This window comes from Capra hircus, chromosome 10 (assembly GCF_001704415.2).
Source record: "Capra hircus breed San Clemente chromosome 10, ASM170441v1, whole genome shotgun sequence".
Taxonomy (NCBI): Eukaryota; Metazoa; Chordata; class Mammalia; order Artiodactyla; family Bovidae; genus Capra; species Capra hircus.
Window position 1 is genome coordinate 49267974 of NC_030817.1, and position 17790 is coordinate 49285763.

General features: G+C 38.4%; 1 protein-coding gene across 1 annotated transcript in view; it reads right to left on the minus strand.

The window, feature by feature from the left end:
• Positions 1-17790, minus strand: part of MNS1 (meiosis specific nuclear structural 1) — a 91339-nt gene that overhangs the window by 64297 nt on the left and 9252 nt on the right. The window contains exon 3 of the mRNA XM_005685728.3: positions 3801-3928. Within this exon, the coding sequence (XP_005685785.1) occupies positions 3801-3928 (128 nt within the window). The remainder of the gene's footprint in view (positions 1-3800; positions 3929-17790) is intronic.

Genomic DNA, 17790 nt, shown 5'->3' on the forward strand with positions numbered 1-17790 from the left:
AAAGCTGTGAAAATATTAAACTTTTAAATATCTTTTTGAATTAAACAAAATCATGTGTTCAAAATAAATGCCTCATGACTTCTGAATTTGAACTTTTCAAAATAAATTTCAATGATTCTTAAAAATTTGCCCTGGGTTTTAAAAATTAAGTTGGAAGAGCCTAATCATGATTGAGATGATTTTCAATTATTTCAGATACATTTCAAGGACTAAAGCAAACACTTCCTTGAATTTAGACCTGCCAATCTGCAGATGAGTATACTGATCAGATAATGGTCCACTCTCCATGTCGGTCACTATTTTACCATGCTAAGAAGAAACATACTCTATTTGAAAGAATATTCATCAATTGACTTTTGTCTTACATTTGAAGAAAATTTCCACAATGTATAGAATTCCAAATGGGCTATTATTTTCTTTCGGCCCTTTAAATCCACTGTCTTCCATCTTCTAACATTGCTGCTCAAAATTCAGTCAGACTTCTTACTATTGTTCCTTTGAGGGCAACAGTCTATTTTGTGTGGTTACTCTTGTAAATTTTTATGATTTTTCTCCATTGTTAGATTTCGAAAGTTTGACTACAACAAGCATAAATATGTTTTAAATTATTTATTATGTCTTAGCCTGTGACTTAATGTCTTTTACTATTTTTGGAAATTCACAGCCTGTATCTCTTTGAATATTGCATTTCTGCATCATCCTCATTCATTTCTACTACCAGAACCAAAATTATACATCTGGTAGAACTTGCCAGTACAGCCCTTATCCCTTTTAAGCTCTCTTTTGTGTTCTTCTATCCTTTTGTTTCTCTATGCTTATTCTGGATATGTTAAACTGATCTGCTCACATAGTATCTCTCCATCTGTATCTATCCAGTAAAATCTAATTAGCTTCTGGATTATTAAAGTAAAACATACACTAAAGTAGAAAATTCTCAAGCATGTATCATGTAAAATGCTTGCTTGTCAAGCTCACCTTCACTTAACTTTTAGCCATACTTGTGCCACCTGCAAAAACTTCCAGAAGAAATGCAGCTACAAATGCCAGGCTCACTATTCTGGTTTCCTTCCTCTCCCATGTCTTATTTTTATTCCTTCTCCAGATAGTCTGTTCTGAGAGGGACCATCTATCTGAATCAAGTAGTTTGCAACTGCTACAAAGCTCCTGCATTTAATTCTTATTATCAGTGAGTTAAAGCCATGAAGTAATAGAACATTTATTTCATCTTCAGATAACATAAAAGTATCATGATAACTAACAATGACTGGAGAATTAGGATCAAAAAAGATAGCTTGAGACTAGAAAACTACGAAGACACTGGCAGTCATTAAAACAAAATTTTTTTTTTAAGAATAGTAATTCCGAGAGAATCTGACAGAAGTTGTGGACACAGAAAAATACACATGGGTGTATTTGCCAAATATATTTACATGTAATTTAAAGAAGCTCAAAAACCTCTGAAGCTCATCCATGGGTCATATAATATTCTATAGAAGCCTTGTTCAGTCTAGATAAAATGTACAACTATCAAAGTAAATTCCAAATATATTCAACTATGTAAGTACTCTTGCCTGGAAAATCCCATGGATGGAGCCTGGTGGGCTTCCGTCTATGGGGTCGCACAGAGTCGGACACGACTGAAGTGACTTACCAGGGGCAGCAGCAATATAAGTACAGAATGGGCATTTAGTTAGCCTGAGTTTTAATCAACAGTGTGATAGGCTGCCAATGAAAAGTAATCTTAGGCAACATTAAGGAACATATTCCAGAACAATGTGGTTCACAGTCTCACTATTAGGGGTACTGAATAATACCCTAGAGTATTACACACAATTGTGGGAGCAGGATTTTGATTGTGTGTACTCAGTCGCATCTGACTCTGTGACCCTATGGACTGTAGACCGGCAGGCTTCTCTGTCCATGGGATTTTCTAGGCAAGAATAGTGGAATGGGTTGCCATTTTCTCCTTCAGTGGATCTTCCTGACCCAGGGATCGAACCCGTGTCTCCTGCATTGGCAGGTGGATTCTTTACTGCTGAGCTATCAGGAAAGCCCCCAGTATTTTGTTAAGGAACATTAAAAGTCTAAGTCACATCTACAGAAGATAATCAGGATGGGGAAGAAGCTTGAAGTCATATTATCTAAGGAACAGATGAAAGAATGAAGGATATTTAACATATAGAAGGAAATGTTTAGTGAATTCATAAATATCTAAGTGAAAGTGAAGTGAAAGTGAAAGTCCCTCAGTCATGCCCAACTCTTGGTGACCCCATGGACTATACAGTTCAAGGAATTCTCCAGGCCAGAATACTAGAGTGGGTAGCTGGTCCCTTCTCCAGGGAATCTTTCCAACCCAGGGATCAAACCCAGGTCTCCTGCTTGGCAGGCAGATTCTTTACCACTGAGCCACCTGGGAATAGGAAAGGATGTCCTAAAGAACTGTATTTGTTTTTCAGTCAGATAACAGAACTAAGACAACTGTCTGGAAATTACAGGGAAATTAACTTTGAAACAACAGAGGAAAAAGGAGTATTCAAAGAGCTGAATGAAAAAGAAAGTTTCTATTATAGTCACTAGACATGCTGAACCACAGATGACCAGCCATCTTCCAGAAATATTGTAGGAAATTTATATAGGGGCATAAAATTAAATCAGGCGTCACCTCAATAACCTCAGATATGCAGATGACACCACTCTTATGGCAGAATGTGAAGAGGAACTCAAAAGCCTCTTGATGAAAGTGAAAGAGGAGAGTGAAAAAGTTGGCTTAAAGCTCAACATTCAGAAAACGAAGATCATGGCATCTGGTCCCATCACTTCATGGGAAATAGATGGGGAAACAGTAGAAACAGTGTCAGACTTTATTTTGGGGGGCTCCAAAATCACTGCAGATGGTGACTGCAGCCATGAAATCAAAAGACGCTTACTCCTTGGAAGAAAAGTTATGACCAACCTAGACAGCATATTCAAAAGCAGAGACATTACTTTGCTGACTAAGGTCCATCTAGTCAAGGCTATGGTTTTTCCTGTGGTCATGTATGGATGTGAGAGTTGGACTGTGAAGAAGGCTGAGTGCTGAAGAACTGATGCTTTTGAACTGTGGTGTTGGAGAAGACTCTTGAGAGTCCCTTGGACTGCAAGGAGATCCAACCAGTCCATTCTGAAGGAGATCAGCCCTGGGATTTCTTTGGAGGGAATGATGCTAAAGCTGAAACTCCAGTACTCTGGCCACCTCATGTGAAGAGTTGACTCATTGGAAAAGACTCTGATGCTGGGAGGGATTGGGGGCAGGAGGAGAAGGGGACGACAGAGGATGAGATGGCTGGATGGCATCACTGACTCGATGGACGCGAGTCTGAGCAAACTCCGGGAGTTGGTGATGGACAGGGAGGCCTGGCATGCTGCAATTCATGGTGTCGCAAAGAGTCAGACACGATTGAGCGACTGAACTGAACTGCAGATTTCTCTTAAGAGTTAGATTCATGAGTCTATTTTTTTTTAAGAGGTCATTTAAAAAATTATCTTTAGAGAAAAGAGAAGAGGGAATTGATATTAATTTTCACCTCAAATATTATCACTTTATTTCTATGAACATGACCTCTTTTCTCAAATGAATATATATATATATATGTATACACACACACACACACACATATATAGGATTTAAAGCACTATTTCCAGTCAAAATATTAACTAAGTACAATGACATAAAGAAAGAAATCTCACTCTTAGGTGATAAGCATTACATAAAACTTTAAAGATAAAGACTAAATAAATAAAGGTTTTGGCAGTCAAGATACCTGTTTTCTCTTACTTGTTGCCTCAACTTTTCATCCTTCAGACTTTCACGTTTTAGTTTTGCCAGTTCCGTAGCCAATTTTTCTTCTTGTTCAAGCTGGAGCTGCCTCAATCTTTTGTTTTCTTCTGCCTAAATAAAAAAACAAAACTTTAGTCATTTGTCTTCCAGAATCAGATATTTTTTCATAAAGGCTGAATTTGTTTTATAGTAGAAAACTACAAGTGCCTTCTGAGCAGTCAACTATTCACATTTTATTTTAAAATATAAAATATTATTTCCATAAATAATTTTTCTGAGCATTTTGTCATGGAAAATTCCAAACATCAAACACGAAAAGAAGACTATTGAAACATACCCTCAGGAAGCCGTCACTCATCTTCAACAATTATCAATATTTTCCCAATCTTGTTTCCCTACTCTTCTACTCCACTCCTACTTTTTTCTACATTTTTTTTTTTTGGCTAGAGTATTCAAAAACAAATTCTAGATATATCATTGCTTTGTAAATAGTTCAATATTAATCTCTGACAAGAATTTCTTCTTATATAAACATACCATTAACAAACTGAAATAAATTAACAATAATTCTTTAGAAAGGCGTAATAACTTGTCCATGCTCAGGTTTCCCCAAGTCTCAAAGATCCTTTTTCTGTTTATTTATTTCTTTGGTTTGTTCAAATCAAAATCCAAGCTAACCCATATACTGTATCTGGTTATTATTTATCTTAAGTCTCTTTCATTTTTAAAGTCTCCTCACACAGTTCTTCCCTCCTCCACCCTACTCCCCCTAGCAAGGCACTGACTTGTTGTGGAAATTAGGACATATGACCCACAGAATGCCCCACGTTCTGAATTTGACCAATTGCTTCCCCAAGATATCACCTATCTTGTTTCTTTTTCCTATTTCCTATAAAATGGTTGAAAGATCTAGAAACTTGATTAAATGCTATATTTAGGAAAGAATAAACACATAAAAGGGGTTTCCTGGTGGCTCAGTGGTAAAGAACCTGCCTACCAATGCAGGAAACTTGGGTTTGATACCTGGGTCGGGAAGATCCCCTGGAGAGGGAAATGGTAACCTACTCCACTATTCCTGCCTGGGAAATCCCATGGACAGAACAGGCTGGCAGGCTACAGTCCATAGGTTGTAAAAGAGTCAGACATAACTGAGCAACTGAGTATGGCATGACAAGCACATAAAAAGATGTTCAATATCATTAAAGATCAGGAAGTTCAAGTTAAAACAACAATGCTATATCACTACATACATCCTGGAATGGCTAAAATGAAAAGTCATAACAAAACCAAATGCTGGTGAGAACCTACATAATTCACACATTGCTGAGTTGTAATGTAAAATGGTACAGCCACTCTGAAAAATAGCTTTACAGTTTGTTATAAAGCTAACATGCAATTACAACTCAACAGCTGTATTCTTAAGCATTTATCCCAGAGAAATGAGAACACATGTTTATTTAAAAACCTATACCCAAAATGTTTATAGCAGATTTATTCAAAATAGCCAATTAAAAATAGCCAGACATTCTTTAACAGATGAATGGTCAAATAAACTGTGATATATCCATACTATGGAATACTGCTCAGCAACAAAGAGGAATAAGCATTAATAGAAGCTACAATCTGGCTGAACCTCTAGAAATTTTGCTGAGTGAAAAAAATCCAGTCTCAAAAGGTAGCATACTGTTTGATTCTATTTATATAATGGTCTTGGAACATGCTCTATTTTAAGGCTGAAACATAATTCACATAGCATTCAATTTGTATTTCACAATTCACAACTCAGCAGGTTTTTAGTATATTCACAGTGTTGCACATCCAAAACCACTGGCTAGTTTCAGAACTTTTTAAAGATAGACTATTATTTGGAGCAGTACTGAGTTCATAGCAAAATTGAAAACAGAGTTCCCATGTATACTATTCCCACACACATGCACAGGCCCCCTCACTATCAACATTCCACACCAGAGGGGAGATTTGCTACAATCAATAAACCTACATTGACACATCATCACCCAAGGTTCAGTTTTCCTTACAGTTCAGTTTGGACATTATATACTCTATGGGTTTGAACAAATGTATAATAATATGTATCTACCATTACAGTATCATACAGAATTTCACCACCCTTAAAATCCTCTATGCTCTGCTTATTCATCCCTCACTCCTCAAAACTCCTGGCAACCATTAATCTTTACTATTCTCATTGTTTTATGTTGTTCAGAATGTCATATCGTTGAAATCATATGCCTTTCAGATTGGCTTCTTTCACTTATTAATATACATTTAAGATTTTTCCATGTCTTTCCATGACTTGATAGCTCATTTCTTTTAGCACTGAATAATATTCTATTTTCTGGATTATTTCTTCATTCACCTACTGAAGGACATCTCCGTTGCTTACAGGTTTTGGCCAGTATAAACAAAGCTGCCAAAACATCCACATGCAGGTTTTTGGGTAGATGTGGTCATGTATGGATGTGAGAGTTGGACTGTGAAGAAAGCTGAGCACCGAAGAATTGATGCTTTTGAACTGTGGTGTTGGAGAAGACTCTTGAGAGTCCCTTGGACTGCAAGGAGATCCAACCAGTCCATTCTGAACGAGATCAACCCTGGGATTTCTTTGGAAGGAATGATGCTAAAGCTGAAACTCCAGTACTTTGGTCACCTCATGTGAAGAGTTGACTCACTGGAAAAGACTGATGCTGGGAGGGATTGGGGACAGGAGGAGAAGGGGACGACAGAGATGGCTGGATGGCATCACTGACTCAATGGACGTGAGTCTGAGTGAACTCTGGGAGTTGGTGATGGACAGGGAGGCCTGGCGTGCTGCAATTCATGGGGTCGCAAAGAGTCAGACACGACTGAGCGACTGAACTGAACTGAAGCTTTCAACATTACAGAACATTTTTATCACCCCATAAAAGAAACCTCACAGCTGTTACCAATCATCATTCCCTTTACCCCTCAACCATTAATCTATTTTCTAGCTGTGGGAATTTGCCTATTCTAGACATTTTAAGGAAATCATGCAATACATGGGGCTTCTCTTGTGGCTCAGCTGGTAAAGAATGCCTGCAGTGCCGGAGACCTGGGTTCAATCCCTGAGTTGGGAAGATCCCTTGGAAAAGGGAAAGGCTTCCCACTCTAGTATTCTAGACTGGAGAATTCCATGGACTAGTCCATGGGGTCACAAAAAGTTGGACACGACTGAGCCACTTTCGGTCACATGCATTACATGGCCTCTCTGTTTGGCTTCTTTCATTTAGCATAATGCTTTCAAGGTTCACCCATGCTGTGGCAAATATCAGTAATGCATACCTTTCTATGGTTGTATACTACTGTGCTGTATAGATACAACATATCTTATTTATCCATTCACAAACTGATGAGTATTTAGATTGTTTCCACTTATCTGGCTATCATGAATAATGCTGCAATATGAACATCTGTGTAAAAGTTTTTGTGTGGACATATATTTTCAATTATCCTGGTCATATGCTTAGGAGTGGAACTGCTATGTAATAGAGTAACTGTTTAACTTTTTAAGTAACTACCAAACTGCTGTGCACAGTCACTATACCATTTTACATTTCCATCCAAAATGTACAAGAGCTCCAACATTTTATTTCCTCTTCTCCCCCAAATGTAGCAGTCCTCATGGGTCTCAAGTGGTATCTCATTGTGGTTTTTATTTGCACCTCCCTAATGACTAATGGTGCTGAGCACAGTTTTTGGGGATACTATTTATTTATATATATTCTTTGGAGTAATGGCTATTGAAATTCCTTCCTCATTAATTTTTTTTGTCTGTTTTCTGATGAATTGTACATTGAACATTCTGTAAGTGACAAAATTATAGAAATAGAGAACATATTAGTGATTATTAGACTTAGGGATGAGGTAGGGCCAGACAAGAAAGATATGAGTATACTTATAAAATGACATAATATGGGATCCCTGTGATCATGGAATGCTTCTGGATCTTAGCTGTGGTGTTATATATACAAAGCTACATGTTAGCCAATGACTCCTGAGTGAAGAATTGGCTCCACAGCTGACAGCAGCAGTGGTGAGGCTGGGGTGCCCTCTGCCCCTGGGTATCCACCAACACTGGCTCCAGCCTTCCCCAGACCCACTTCCAAGCCACAACAGCAGGGCCTTTTCCTCGACCCCTGGCTGCACACTGAGTGACACCCCACAGCCAGTAAAGGTTTAAACGCTCAATGAAGATGATCAGTGGGACAGCCAGGGCACCAGGCACGTCATCCAGCTACACTGAGCAGCTGAAGGGTATGTCCCTGTTAGTTAAGGCCTGACAAAATGTGGTCCACTGGAGAAGGGAATGGCAAACCACTACAGTATTCTTGCCTTGAGAACCCCATGAACAGTATGAAAAGGTAAAAGATGTAACACTGAAAAATGAACCTCCCAGGTCAGTAGGTGTCCAATATACCACTGGGGAAGAGCAGAAAAATAGCTACAGAAAGAATGAAGGGGCTGAATGGGAAATAACACCCAATTGTGGTTGTACCTGGTGATGAAAGTCAAGTCCAATGCTGTAAAGAACAATATTGCATAGGAACCTAGAATGTTAGGTCCATGAATCAACGTAAATTGGATGTGGTCAAACAGGAGATAGCAAGAGTGAGCATAGACATTTCATGAATCAATGATCTAAAATGAACAGGAATGGGAGAATTTAATTCAGATGACTATTATGTCTACTACTGTGGGCAAGACTCCCTGAGAAGGAATGGAGTAGCCCTCATAATCAACAAATGAGTCTGAAATGCAGTACTTGGGTACAATTTCAAAAATGACAGACTGATCTCTGCTCATTTTCAAGGCAAACTATTCAACATCTCAGTAATTCAAGTCTATGCCCCAACCACTAATACTGAACAAGATGAAGTTGAATGGTTCTGAGAAGACCTACAAGACCTCCTAGAACACCAAAAAAAGATGTCCTTTTTATCATAGGGGAATGGAATGCAAAAGTAAGAAGTCAAGTGATACCTGGACTAACAGGCAAGTTTGACCTCGGAGTACAAAATGAAGCAGGGCAAAGGCTAACCGAGTTTTACCAAAAGAAGGCACTGGTCGCAAACACTATCTTCCAACAACACAAGAGATGACTCTACACATGGACATCACCAGATGGTCAGTACCAAAATCAGACTGATTATATTCCTTGCAGTCAAAGATGGAGAAGCTCTCACAGTGAGCAAAAACAAGACCTGGAGCTAACTGTGGCTCAGATCATCTGCTCCTTTTTGCAAAATTCAAGCTCAAATTGAAGAAAGTAGGGAAAACCACTAGGCCATTCAGGTATGACCTAATCAAATCCCTTATGATTATACAGTGGAGGTGACAAATAGATTCAATGAACTAGACCTGACAGACAGAGTGCCTGAAGAACTATGGACAGAGGTTCATAACATTGTACAGGAGGTGGTGACCAAAACCATCTCCAAGAAAAAGAAATGCAAGAAGGCCAAGTCTGAGGAGGCCTTACAAATAGTTCAGAAAAGAAGAGAAGCAAAAGGCAAAGGAGAAAAGGAAAAATATTCCCAAGAGAATTTAGAGTTCCAGAGACTAGCAAGGAGAGATAAGAAAGCCTTCTTAAGTGAATAATGCAAAGAAAAGAGGAAAACAACAGAATGGGAAAAACTAGAAAGCTTTTTAAGAAAATTGGAAATACCAAGGAAACCTTTCATACAAAGATAGGCACAATAAGGACAAAAATGGCAAGAACCTAACAGAAGCAGAAGAGATTAAAAAGCGGTGGCAAGAATACACAGAAGAATTGCACACAAAAAGCTATTAATGACCAGATAACCACAATGGTGTAGTCATTCACCTTGAGCCAGACATCCTGGAGAACTGGACATGGAACAAAGGACTGGTTCAAAATTGGGAAAGGAGTATGTCAAGGCTGTATACTGTCACCCTGCCTATTTAATTTATATGCAGAGTAAAAACATGTGAAATGCTGGGCTGGATGAATCACAAGCTAGAACCAAGACTGCCAGGAGAAATATCAACAATCTCAGACATGCAGATGATACCACTTTAATGGAACAAAGTGAAGAGGAACTAAAGGTGAAAGGTGATCAAGGTGAAAAAGGAAAGTGAAAACGCTGGCTTAAAACTCAACATTCAGAAAACTAATATCATGGCGTCTGGTCCTATCATTTCATAGCAAATATATGGGGAAAATGTGGAAACAGTGTCATTTAATTTTCTTGGGCTCCAAAATCAATGCAGATGGTGACTGCAGCCAAGAAATTAAAAGACACTTGCTGCTTGGAAGAAAAGCTATGACAAACCTAGACAGTGTATTAAAAAGCAGGGACATCACTTTGCTGACAAAGGTCTATATAGTCAGAGCTGTACTTTTTCCAGTTACATATATGCATGTGAGTTGGACTACAAAGAAGGCTGAATATTGAAGAATTGATGCTTTCAAACTGTGGTGCTGGAGAAGACTCTTGAGAGTCCCTTGGACAGCAAGGAGAGCAAACCAGTCAATCCTAAAGGAAATCAACCCTGACAATACTTTGTCCACCTGATGCAAAGATCTGACTCACTGGAAAAGACCCTAATGCTGGGAAAGATTGAGGACAAGAGAAGGAGGTACAGTTCCATAGAACTGCACATCCGCAGAACTGTAAAGAATGAATTTTATAGTATGCAAATTTAAAAAGAAACCAACTAGCACAGCCACACCATATACTACTCCTTAATAATAAGGAGTAAACTACTGACACATCCAACAACTTAAATGAATCTCAGAGTGGAAGAAGATGGCGGAGGAGTAATCTCATCTCTCAGAAGACGAGATGGTTGGATGGCATCACTAACTCAATGGATATGAGTTTGAGCAAACTCTGGGAGATAGTGAAGGACAGGGCAGCCTGACATGATGCAGTTCATGGTAGTCAGAGTCGGAAAGGACTTGGCAACTGAACAATGATGACGACATGTTATAAACTGTATAGGACTAAACCCAGACACACAAAGTAAAACTTGAGAAATCTGAAAGGGCCTAGTAGTGTACAGCATCATTGCTGATATCTTGCTTGTCATATTGTTTTATACTTTTGCAAGATGTGCCACTGGGAGAAACTGGGTACAGGATACATACGATCTTTCTCTATTATTTCTTATAACTGCATATGAATCTGTAATTATCTATATGAATATATAAATCTATCATCGCAATAAAAATTTCAATGAACAAAAAGCAACAACAAACATTGGTGAGGACACAAAGCAAATGGAATTCCTATATGTTATTTAAGGAAATACAAAGTAGAGCAGTAACTCTGGGAAACGATTTGGCAGTTTCTTACAAAATGAAACTAACATATACCTTTTGATTCAACCATCCTACTCTCAGGTTTCTGTCCAAGAGAAATGAAAATTTATGTTCATACAAAATTTATATTCAGTTTTATTCATATTAGCCCAGAGCTGAAAACAACTCAAACAACTTTAACCTGTGAGTGGACAAACTGTGGTACATCCACATAATACAATACTATTAGAGGGTTATAGGGGTCAGCTGCTCAGTCATTTCCAATTCTTTACGACTCCATGGACTGTAGCCCACCAGGCTCCTCTGTCCTTTGGGTTCTCCAGGTAAGAATACTGGAGTAGGTTGCAACTTCCTACTCCAGAGGATCTCCCTGACCCAGGGATCAAACCCACATTTCTTGCATCTCCTGCACTAGCAAGTGAATTCTTTACCACTGTGTCACTTGGGAAGCCAGAACACTACTATGCCATTCACCAATTAAAACGAGTGATTCACGAAACAACACAAAATCTTAAATTCGTTTGGCTAAGTGAAAGAAGTCACACCCAAAAAGTGACATATTACATAACTGCATTTATATGTTAGTATGGAAAAGATAAATCTATTGGACAAAAAAGAAATCAGTGGTTTCCAGGGACTAGGTGGGTGTGAGTGGTTGACTCCAAAGGGGAAGCATGAAGGAAAGGAATGGAAAGGAATGGAAAGGAATGCTTTGTATGACATTGTAATGGTGGAACCAGTAATTATCCATTTGCCGAAATCCACAGAACTGCACATCTATAGAACTGTACAGAATGAATTTTATAATATGCAAATTTTAAGAGAAATCAACTAGCACAGCCACACCATATACTACTACTTAATAATGAGCAAACTACTGACACATCCAGCAATTTAAATGAATCTCAGAGAGCAGAAGATGGCGGAGGAGCAAGACAGCGAGATCGCCAGCCTCCCCACAGATACATCAAACACTCATCAAGATCGGGAACAACTACAAAACAACCTCTTGGCAATAGCAGAAGACCCGAGGCCTCCGCAGGGAGGGGGGCAAGCTAACTTCCCCGGAATGAGGTAGGGCAGAGAACAAAGACATAAAAACGGAAGAGATGGAGAACTTCAAGATGGGAGCTTGTGCCCCGAGGAAGGGAGGGAGTCGTGAAGGAGGAAGAGTTTCCGTGCACTGGGAAGCTCCCTCACAGGCGGGACCAAGGGGGAACTGCAGAATCTTGGAGAGCTGGGCAAAGTGGGGGACCTAGAGGGCAGAATTCAGAGAAGCTGCATTTCTCAGCCCATAAGCAGCTCACAGACCCTGACCCCAACCAGACGACAGGCTCAGGGAGCCAAGAAGTACACAGAAGCCCAGCGGCACATAACGTGGGGCCAAGGTGCCAAGAGAAGAGCACACAAACCTCGAGGTGCAGAGGGTTGGCCCGGGCTGCTGACAGAAGCACACACAAACCTCTGCAGCACAGCAGGCAGGCCCAGGGTGCCAAGAGAAAGGCACACAAGTCCCGAGGTGCGGAGGGCGGGCTCAGGGTATGGAACGAAACCCACACAAGTCTCTGCGATGCAGAGCGCAGGTTTGGGGAGCTGAGAAAAGTGCCATGCAAGCCCCTGCCTAGCAAGCATCAGCCTGCAGTGCAGGGCAGAACCAGGGTGAAGAAGCTCCAACAAAAATTCAAGGGACAAGTAGGTGCCTGGCAGCAGTGAGGACATGCTGAGGGCCACTTCGACATGGCTGGAGAAACAGACATGTCTAACACTGCCAAAGCCAGGAGGACTGTCCAACGTCATACTGAATCCACAGACACCCCAAAAACTACTACTAGACACTCTGCTGCCCTGCAGAGAGATGAGATGCAGCTCCATCAAGCAGAACACAGACACAAGCCCCCCTAACCAGGAAACCACCACAGGACACGAATTCAACCCCATCCACAGGGGCACACTCCACAGCTAAGAAGAGCATGGACGTGAGAATTTTCTTTCCTTTTTTCTCCTTTAAGTCACTTTGTTCATTTCTCCTACATATTTCTGTCTTCATGTTAGCCTTTTGTGGTGCTGTGGAGTTTTTCTCGTTAAAAATTTTTTTTCTTTAAGATTTTTTTCCTTTTGTGGTTTTTTTTTTTTTTTTTTTTTACTTTGTCTTAGTTCTGTTTTTCTTATAGCTACAGCTATTCCTGAATATATATAAATCTTTTTCATATACGTCTATTTATCTTTGCTTTTCTGTTTTTTAACTTCCTCTCCCACCCATTTCTTTTCTCTTTTCTCCTCTTTTTTTCCTTCACTCTTTCTTTTTTCACCATGTAAGTTAAATTGTTGTATTCTCTTTGCTACATTCCCCAGTTGGCACTCTGCTCAGGCTCCAGTTTTCTGGATTGAGTGTTAGTGAGCTCTACTTTTAATTGGCTGATATCACTTTTGGTTTCCTTTGCTCACAAAGTCAATCTCCTGTACTCTCTTTTCTTTAGAATACTTTGGCTATTTATCTCTGTGTGTGTAAGAGTGTGTAAATGTTCCATTATTTTTGTAGTTACATGTCTGATGTTGTACTGACCATCTACCTTTCATTTCATGTCATGTTTTGCTTTTTGTTTTGGTGTGTTTGCTTTAACCCCTTTTAACACCATGATAAACAACTTAGGGAGCCCCTGTCCCTCAACCAAAGATCAAACCTGAACCACTGAGGTGAGAGCACTGGGTCCAAGATTCCAGAATGCCAGAGAACTCCTAACCCCAGGGGTATTAATTACTGAGAACTTCGACACCTGTACACAAAGTCTGGTATCACGCAGCTATTGGCAACATCCACTGCAGGACACTTTACGCAAACAACAAGCAAGACAAAAACAATCATCAGCATACAGGAGTCCCATAGACACTCCAAAATATACCTCACACAGCCCTGCCCATCTGAAGAAAAAACCTCACCTCCTCCCACTAGAACACAGGTACAAATCACCTCAAAAAAGAAGTCCACACAAACCACTGAACCAACCTTTCCCTCCGAGGGCAAAAACCAAGGGCAGAAGGAATACAACCCAAAAAGTTGGGGAAAGGAGACCTCAAACTAGTAAGTTAGAAAGTAAACAAATAAATAAAAGGAGAAATATAGCACAAATGAAGGAACAAGGTAGAAACTCACAAGACCAAATAAACAAAGAGGAAATAAGCAAACTACCTGAAAAGGAATTCAGAATAATGATAGTAAAGATGTTCCAAGCTTTGAAAGTAAAATGGAGAAAATAAAAGAAACAATCAACACAATTAATACAATTACCAAGTACATAGAAGAAATAAAGAATAAGTAAACAGAGATGAACAGCACAATTACTGAAATTAAAAATACTCTAGAAGGAATCAACAGTACAATAACTGAGGCAGAAGAACAGATAAGTAAGCTGTAAAAGAGAATGGTGGAAATACTGCTGAAGAATAGAATAAAGCAAAAGGAAAAAAACAAATTGAGGATAGACTCAAGAGACCTTTGGGACAATATTAAACACACAAACATTTGAGTTATAGGGGTCCCAGAAGAAGACAAAGAGAAAGGAACTGAGAAAATGTTTGAAGAGATTATAGCTGAAAACTTCCCCAACATGGGAAAGGAAATAGTCAATCAAGTCCAAGACGTGCAGAGTCCTTTAACAGAATAAACCTAAGGAGAGACATATTGAGACACATACTAATCAAGCTAACAGAGATTAAACACAAAGAAAGAATATTAAAAGCAGTGAAGGAAAGCAACAAGTAACATACAATGGAAAACCCATACAATTAACAGGAGATCTTTCAGCAGAAACTCTGCAGGCCAGAAGGGAATAGCAGGATATATTTAAAGTACTGCAAGAAAAAAAAATCGACAACCAAGATATTCCAGCAAGGATCTCACTCAAAACGGATGGAGAAACCTAAAGCTTCACAGACAAGCAAAAATTGAGAATTTAGTACCACCAAACCAGCTTTACAACAAATACTAAAGGGACTTATATAGGCAGTAAACACAAGAAAAAGGAAAGACCTACAAAAACAAACCCAAAACAATTAAGAAAATGCCAACAGGAACATATATATGAATAATTACTTTAAATGTAAATAGATTAAATGCACCAACCAAACGATACAGACTGGTTGAATAGATATAAAAACAAGACCCATATATTTGCTGCCTACAAGAGACCCACTTCAGACCTACAGACACATACAGACTGAAAGTAAAATGATGGAAAAAAGATATTCCATGCAAATGGAAATAAAAAAGAAGCTGGAGTGGCAATTCTTATTTCAGGTGAAGTAGACTTTAAAATAAAGAATATTATGAGCAATAAAGAAGGACACTACATAATGATCAAGGGATCAATCCAAGAAGAAGACATAACAATTTTAAATATTTATGCATCCAACACAGGAGCACCTCAATACATAAGGCAAATACTAACAAACATACGAGGGGAAATCGACAGTAACACAATAATAGTAGGGTACTTTAACACCCTACTTTCACCAATAGGCAGATCATCAAAATAGAAAATCAATAAAGAAATACAAACCTTGAATGAAACATTAGACCAAATGGACCTAATTGCTATCTTCAAGACTTTCCATCCAAATGCAGAAGAATACATTTTCTTCTCAAATGCACATAGAACATTCTCCAGGACAGACCACATCTTGGGCCACAAATCAAGCAGCAATAAATCTAAGAAAATTGAAATCATATCAAGCATCTTCTCTGATCATAACGCTATGAGACTAGATACCAACTACAGGGGGGAAAAATGCAAAAAAAACACAAACATGTGACTATTAAATGATACACTACTAAATAACAAAGAGGTTACTAAAGAAATAAGAAGGGAAATCAAAAGATTCCTAGAAACAAATGACAATGAAAACAGGATGACCCAAAACCTATGGGATACAGCAAAAGCAGTTCTAAGAGGGAAGTTTATAGCAATACAATCCTATCTCAAGAAACAAGAAAACATCAAATAGATTACTCTATATCTAAAGAAGCTGGAAAAAGAAGAAGAAAAAAAACCACAAAGTCACAAAAGGAAACAAATCATAAAGATCAGAGCAGAAATAAATGAAAAAGATATGAAGGAAACAATAGTAAAGATTAATAAAACTAAAAGCTGGTTCTTTGAGAAGATAAACAAAATTGACAAACCATTAGCCAGACTTATCAAGAAAAAAAAGGGAGAAAAATCAACAAAATTAGAAATTAAAAAGGAGAGGTTACAACAGACAACACAGAAATATAATGGATCATAAGAGAGTACTATGAGCAACTATATGTTAATAAAATGGGACAACCTAGAGGAAATGGACAGATTCTTAGAAATGATCAATCTCCCAAGCCTGAACCAGGAAGAAACAGAAATTATGAACAAGCCAATTACAAACACTGAAATTGAAACTGTGATTTAAAATCTCCCAAAAAAACAAAAGCCCAGGGCCAGACAGCTTCACAGGGGAATTCTATCAAACATTTAGATGACAGCTAATGCCTATTTTTCTGACACTCCTTCCAAAAATTGAAGAGGAAGGAATACTTCCAAACTCATTCTACAAGGCCACAATCACTGATACCAAAACCAAACAAAGATATCATGAAAAAAGAAAAGTACAGGCCAATATCACTGATGAATATAGATGCAAAAATCCTCAATGAAATTCTAGCAAAAAGAATTTAACAAAACATAAAAAAGATCATAGACCATGATCAAGTCAGGTTTATCCCAGGTATGCAAGGATTCTTCAATATATGCAAATCAATCAATGTGATATACCATATTAACAAATTAAAAGACAAAAATCATATGATAACCTCCAGCAGAAAAACATTTTGACAAAATTCAGCACCCATTTATGATAAAAACTCTTCAAAAAATGGACATACAAGGAATCTACCTTAGCCTAATAAAGGCCATATTCAACAAACCCAGAGCAAACATTATTCTCAATGGGTAGAAACTGAAAGCATTCCTTCTGAGATCGGGAACAAGACAAAGATGCCCACTCTTGCCACTATTATTCAACAGTTTTGGAAGTCCTAGCCACAGCAATCTGAGACAAGAAAGAAATAAAAGGAATCCAGATTGGAAAGGAAGAAGTAGAACTCTATTTACATGACATGATACTGTATGTAGAAAACCCTAAAGATACTATCACAAAATTACTGGAACTAATCAGTGAATTTAGTAAAGTCGCAGGATACAAAATCAATACACAGAAATCACTTGCATTCCTATATACTAACAACTGAAAAATCAGAAAGAGAAATTAAGGAATCAATCCCATTTACCATTGCAACTAAAAGAATAAAATAACTAGGAATAAACCTATCTAAGGAGATAAGAGAGCTATATACAGAAAACTATAAGGCACTGATGAAAGAAATCAAAGATGACATAAACAGATGGAGGGATATTCCATGCTCCTAGGTTGGAAGAATCAATATTGTGAAAATGACTATACTACCAAAAGCAATCTACAAATTCAACACAATCCCTAACAATTTACCAATGGCATTTATCACAGAACTAGAAAAAAAAATTTCACAATTTGTATGACAATATAAAAGGCCCCAAATAGCCACAGCAATCTTGAGAAAGAAGAATAGAAGAATAGCCCAATG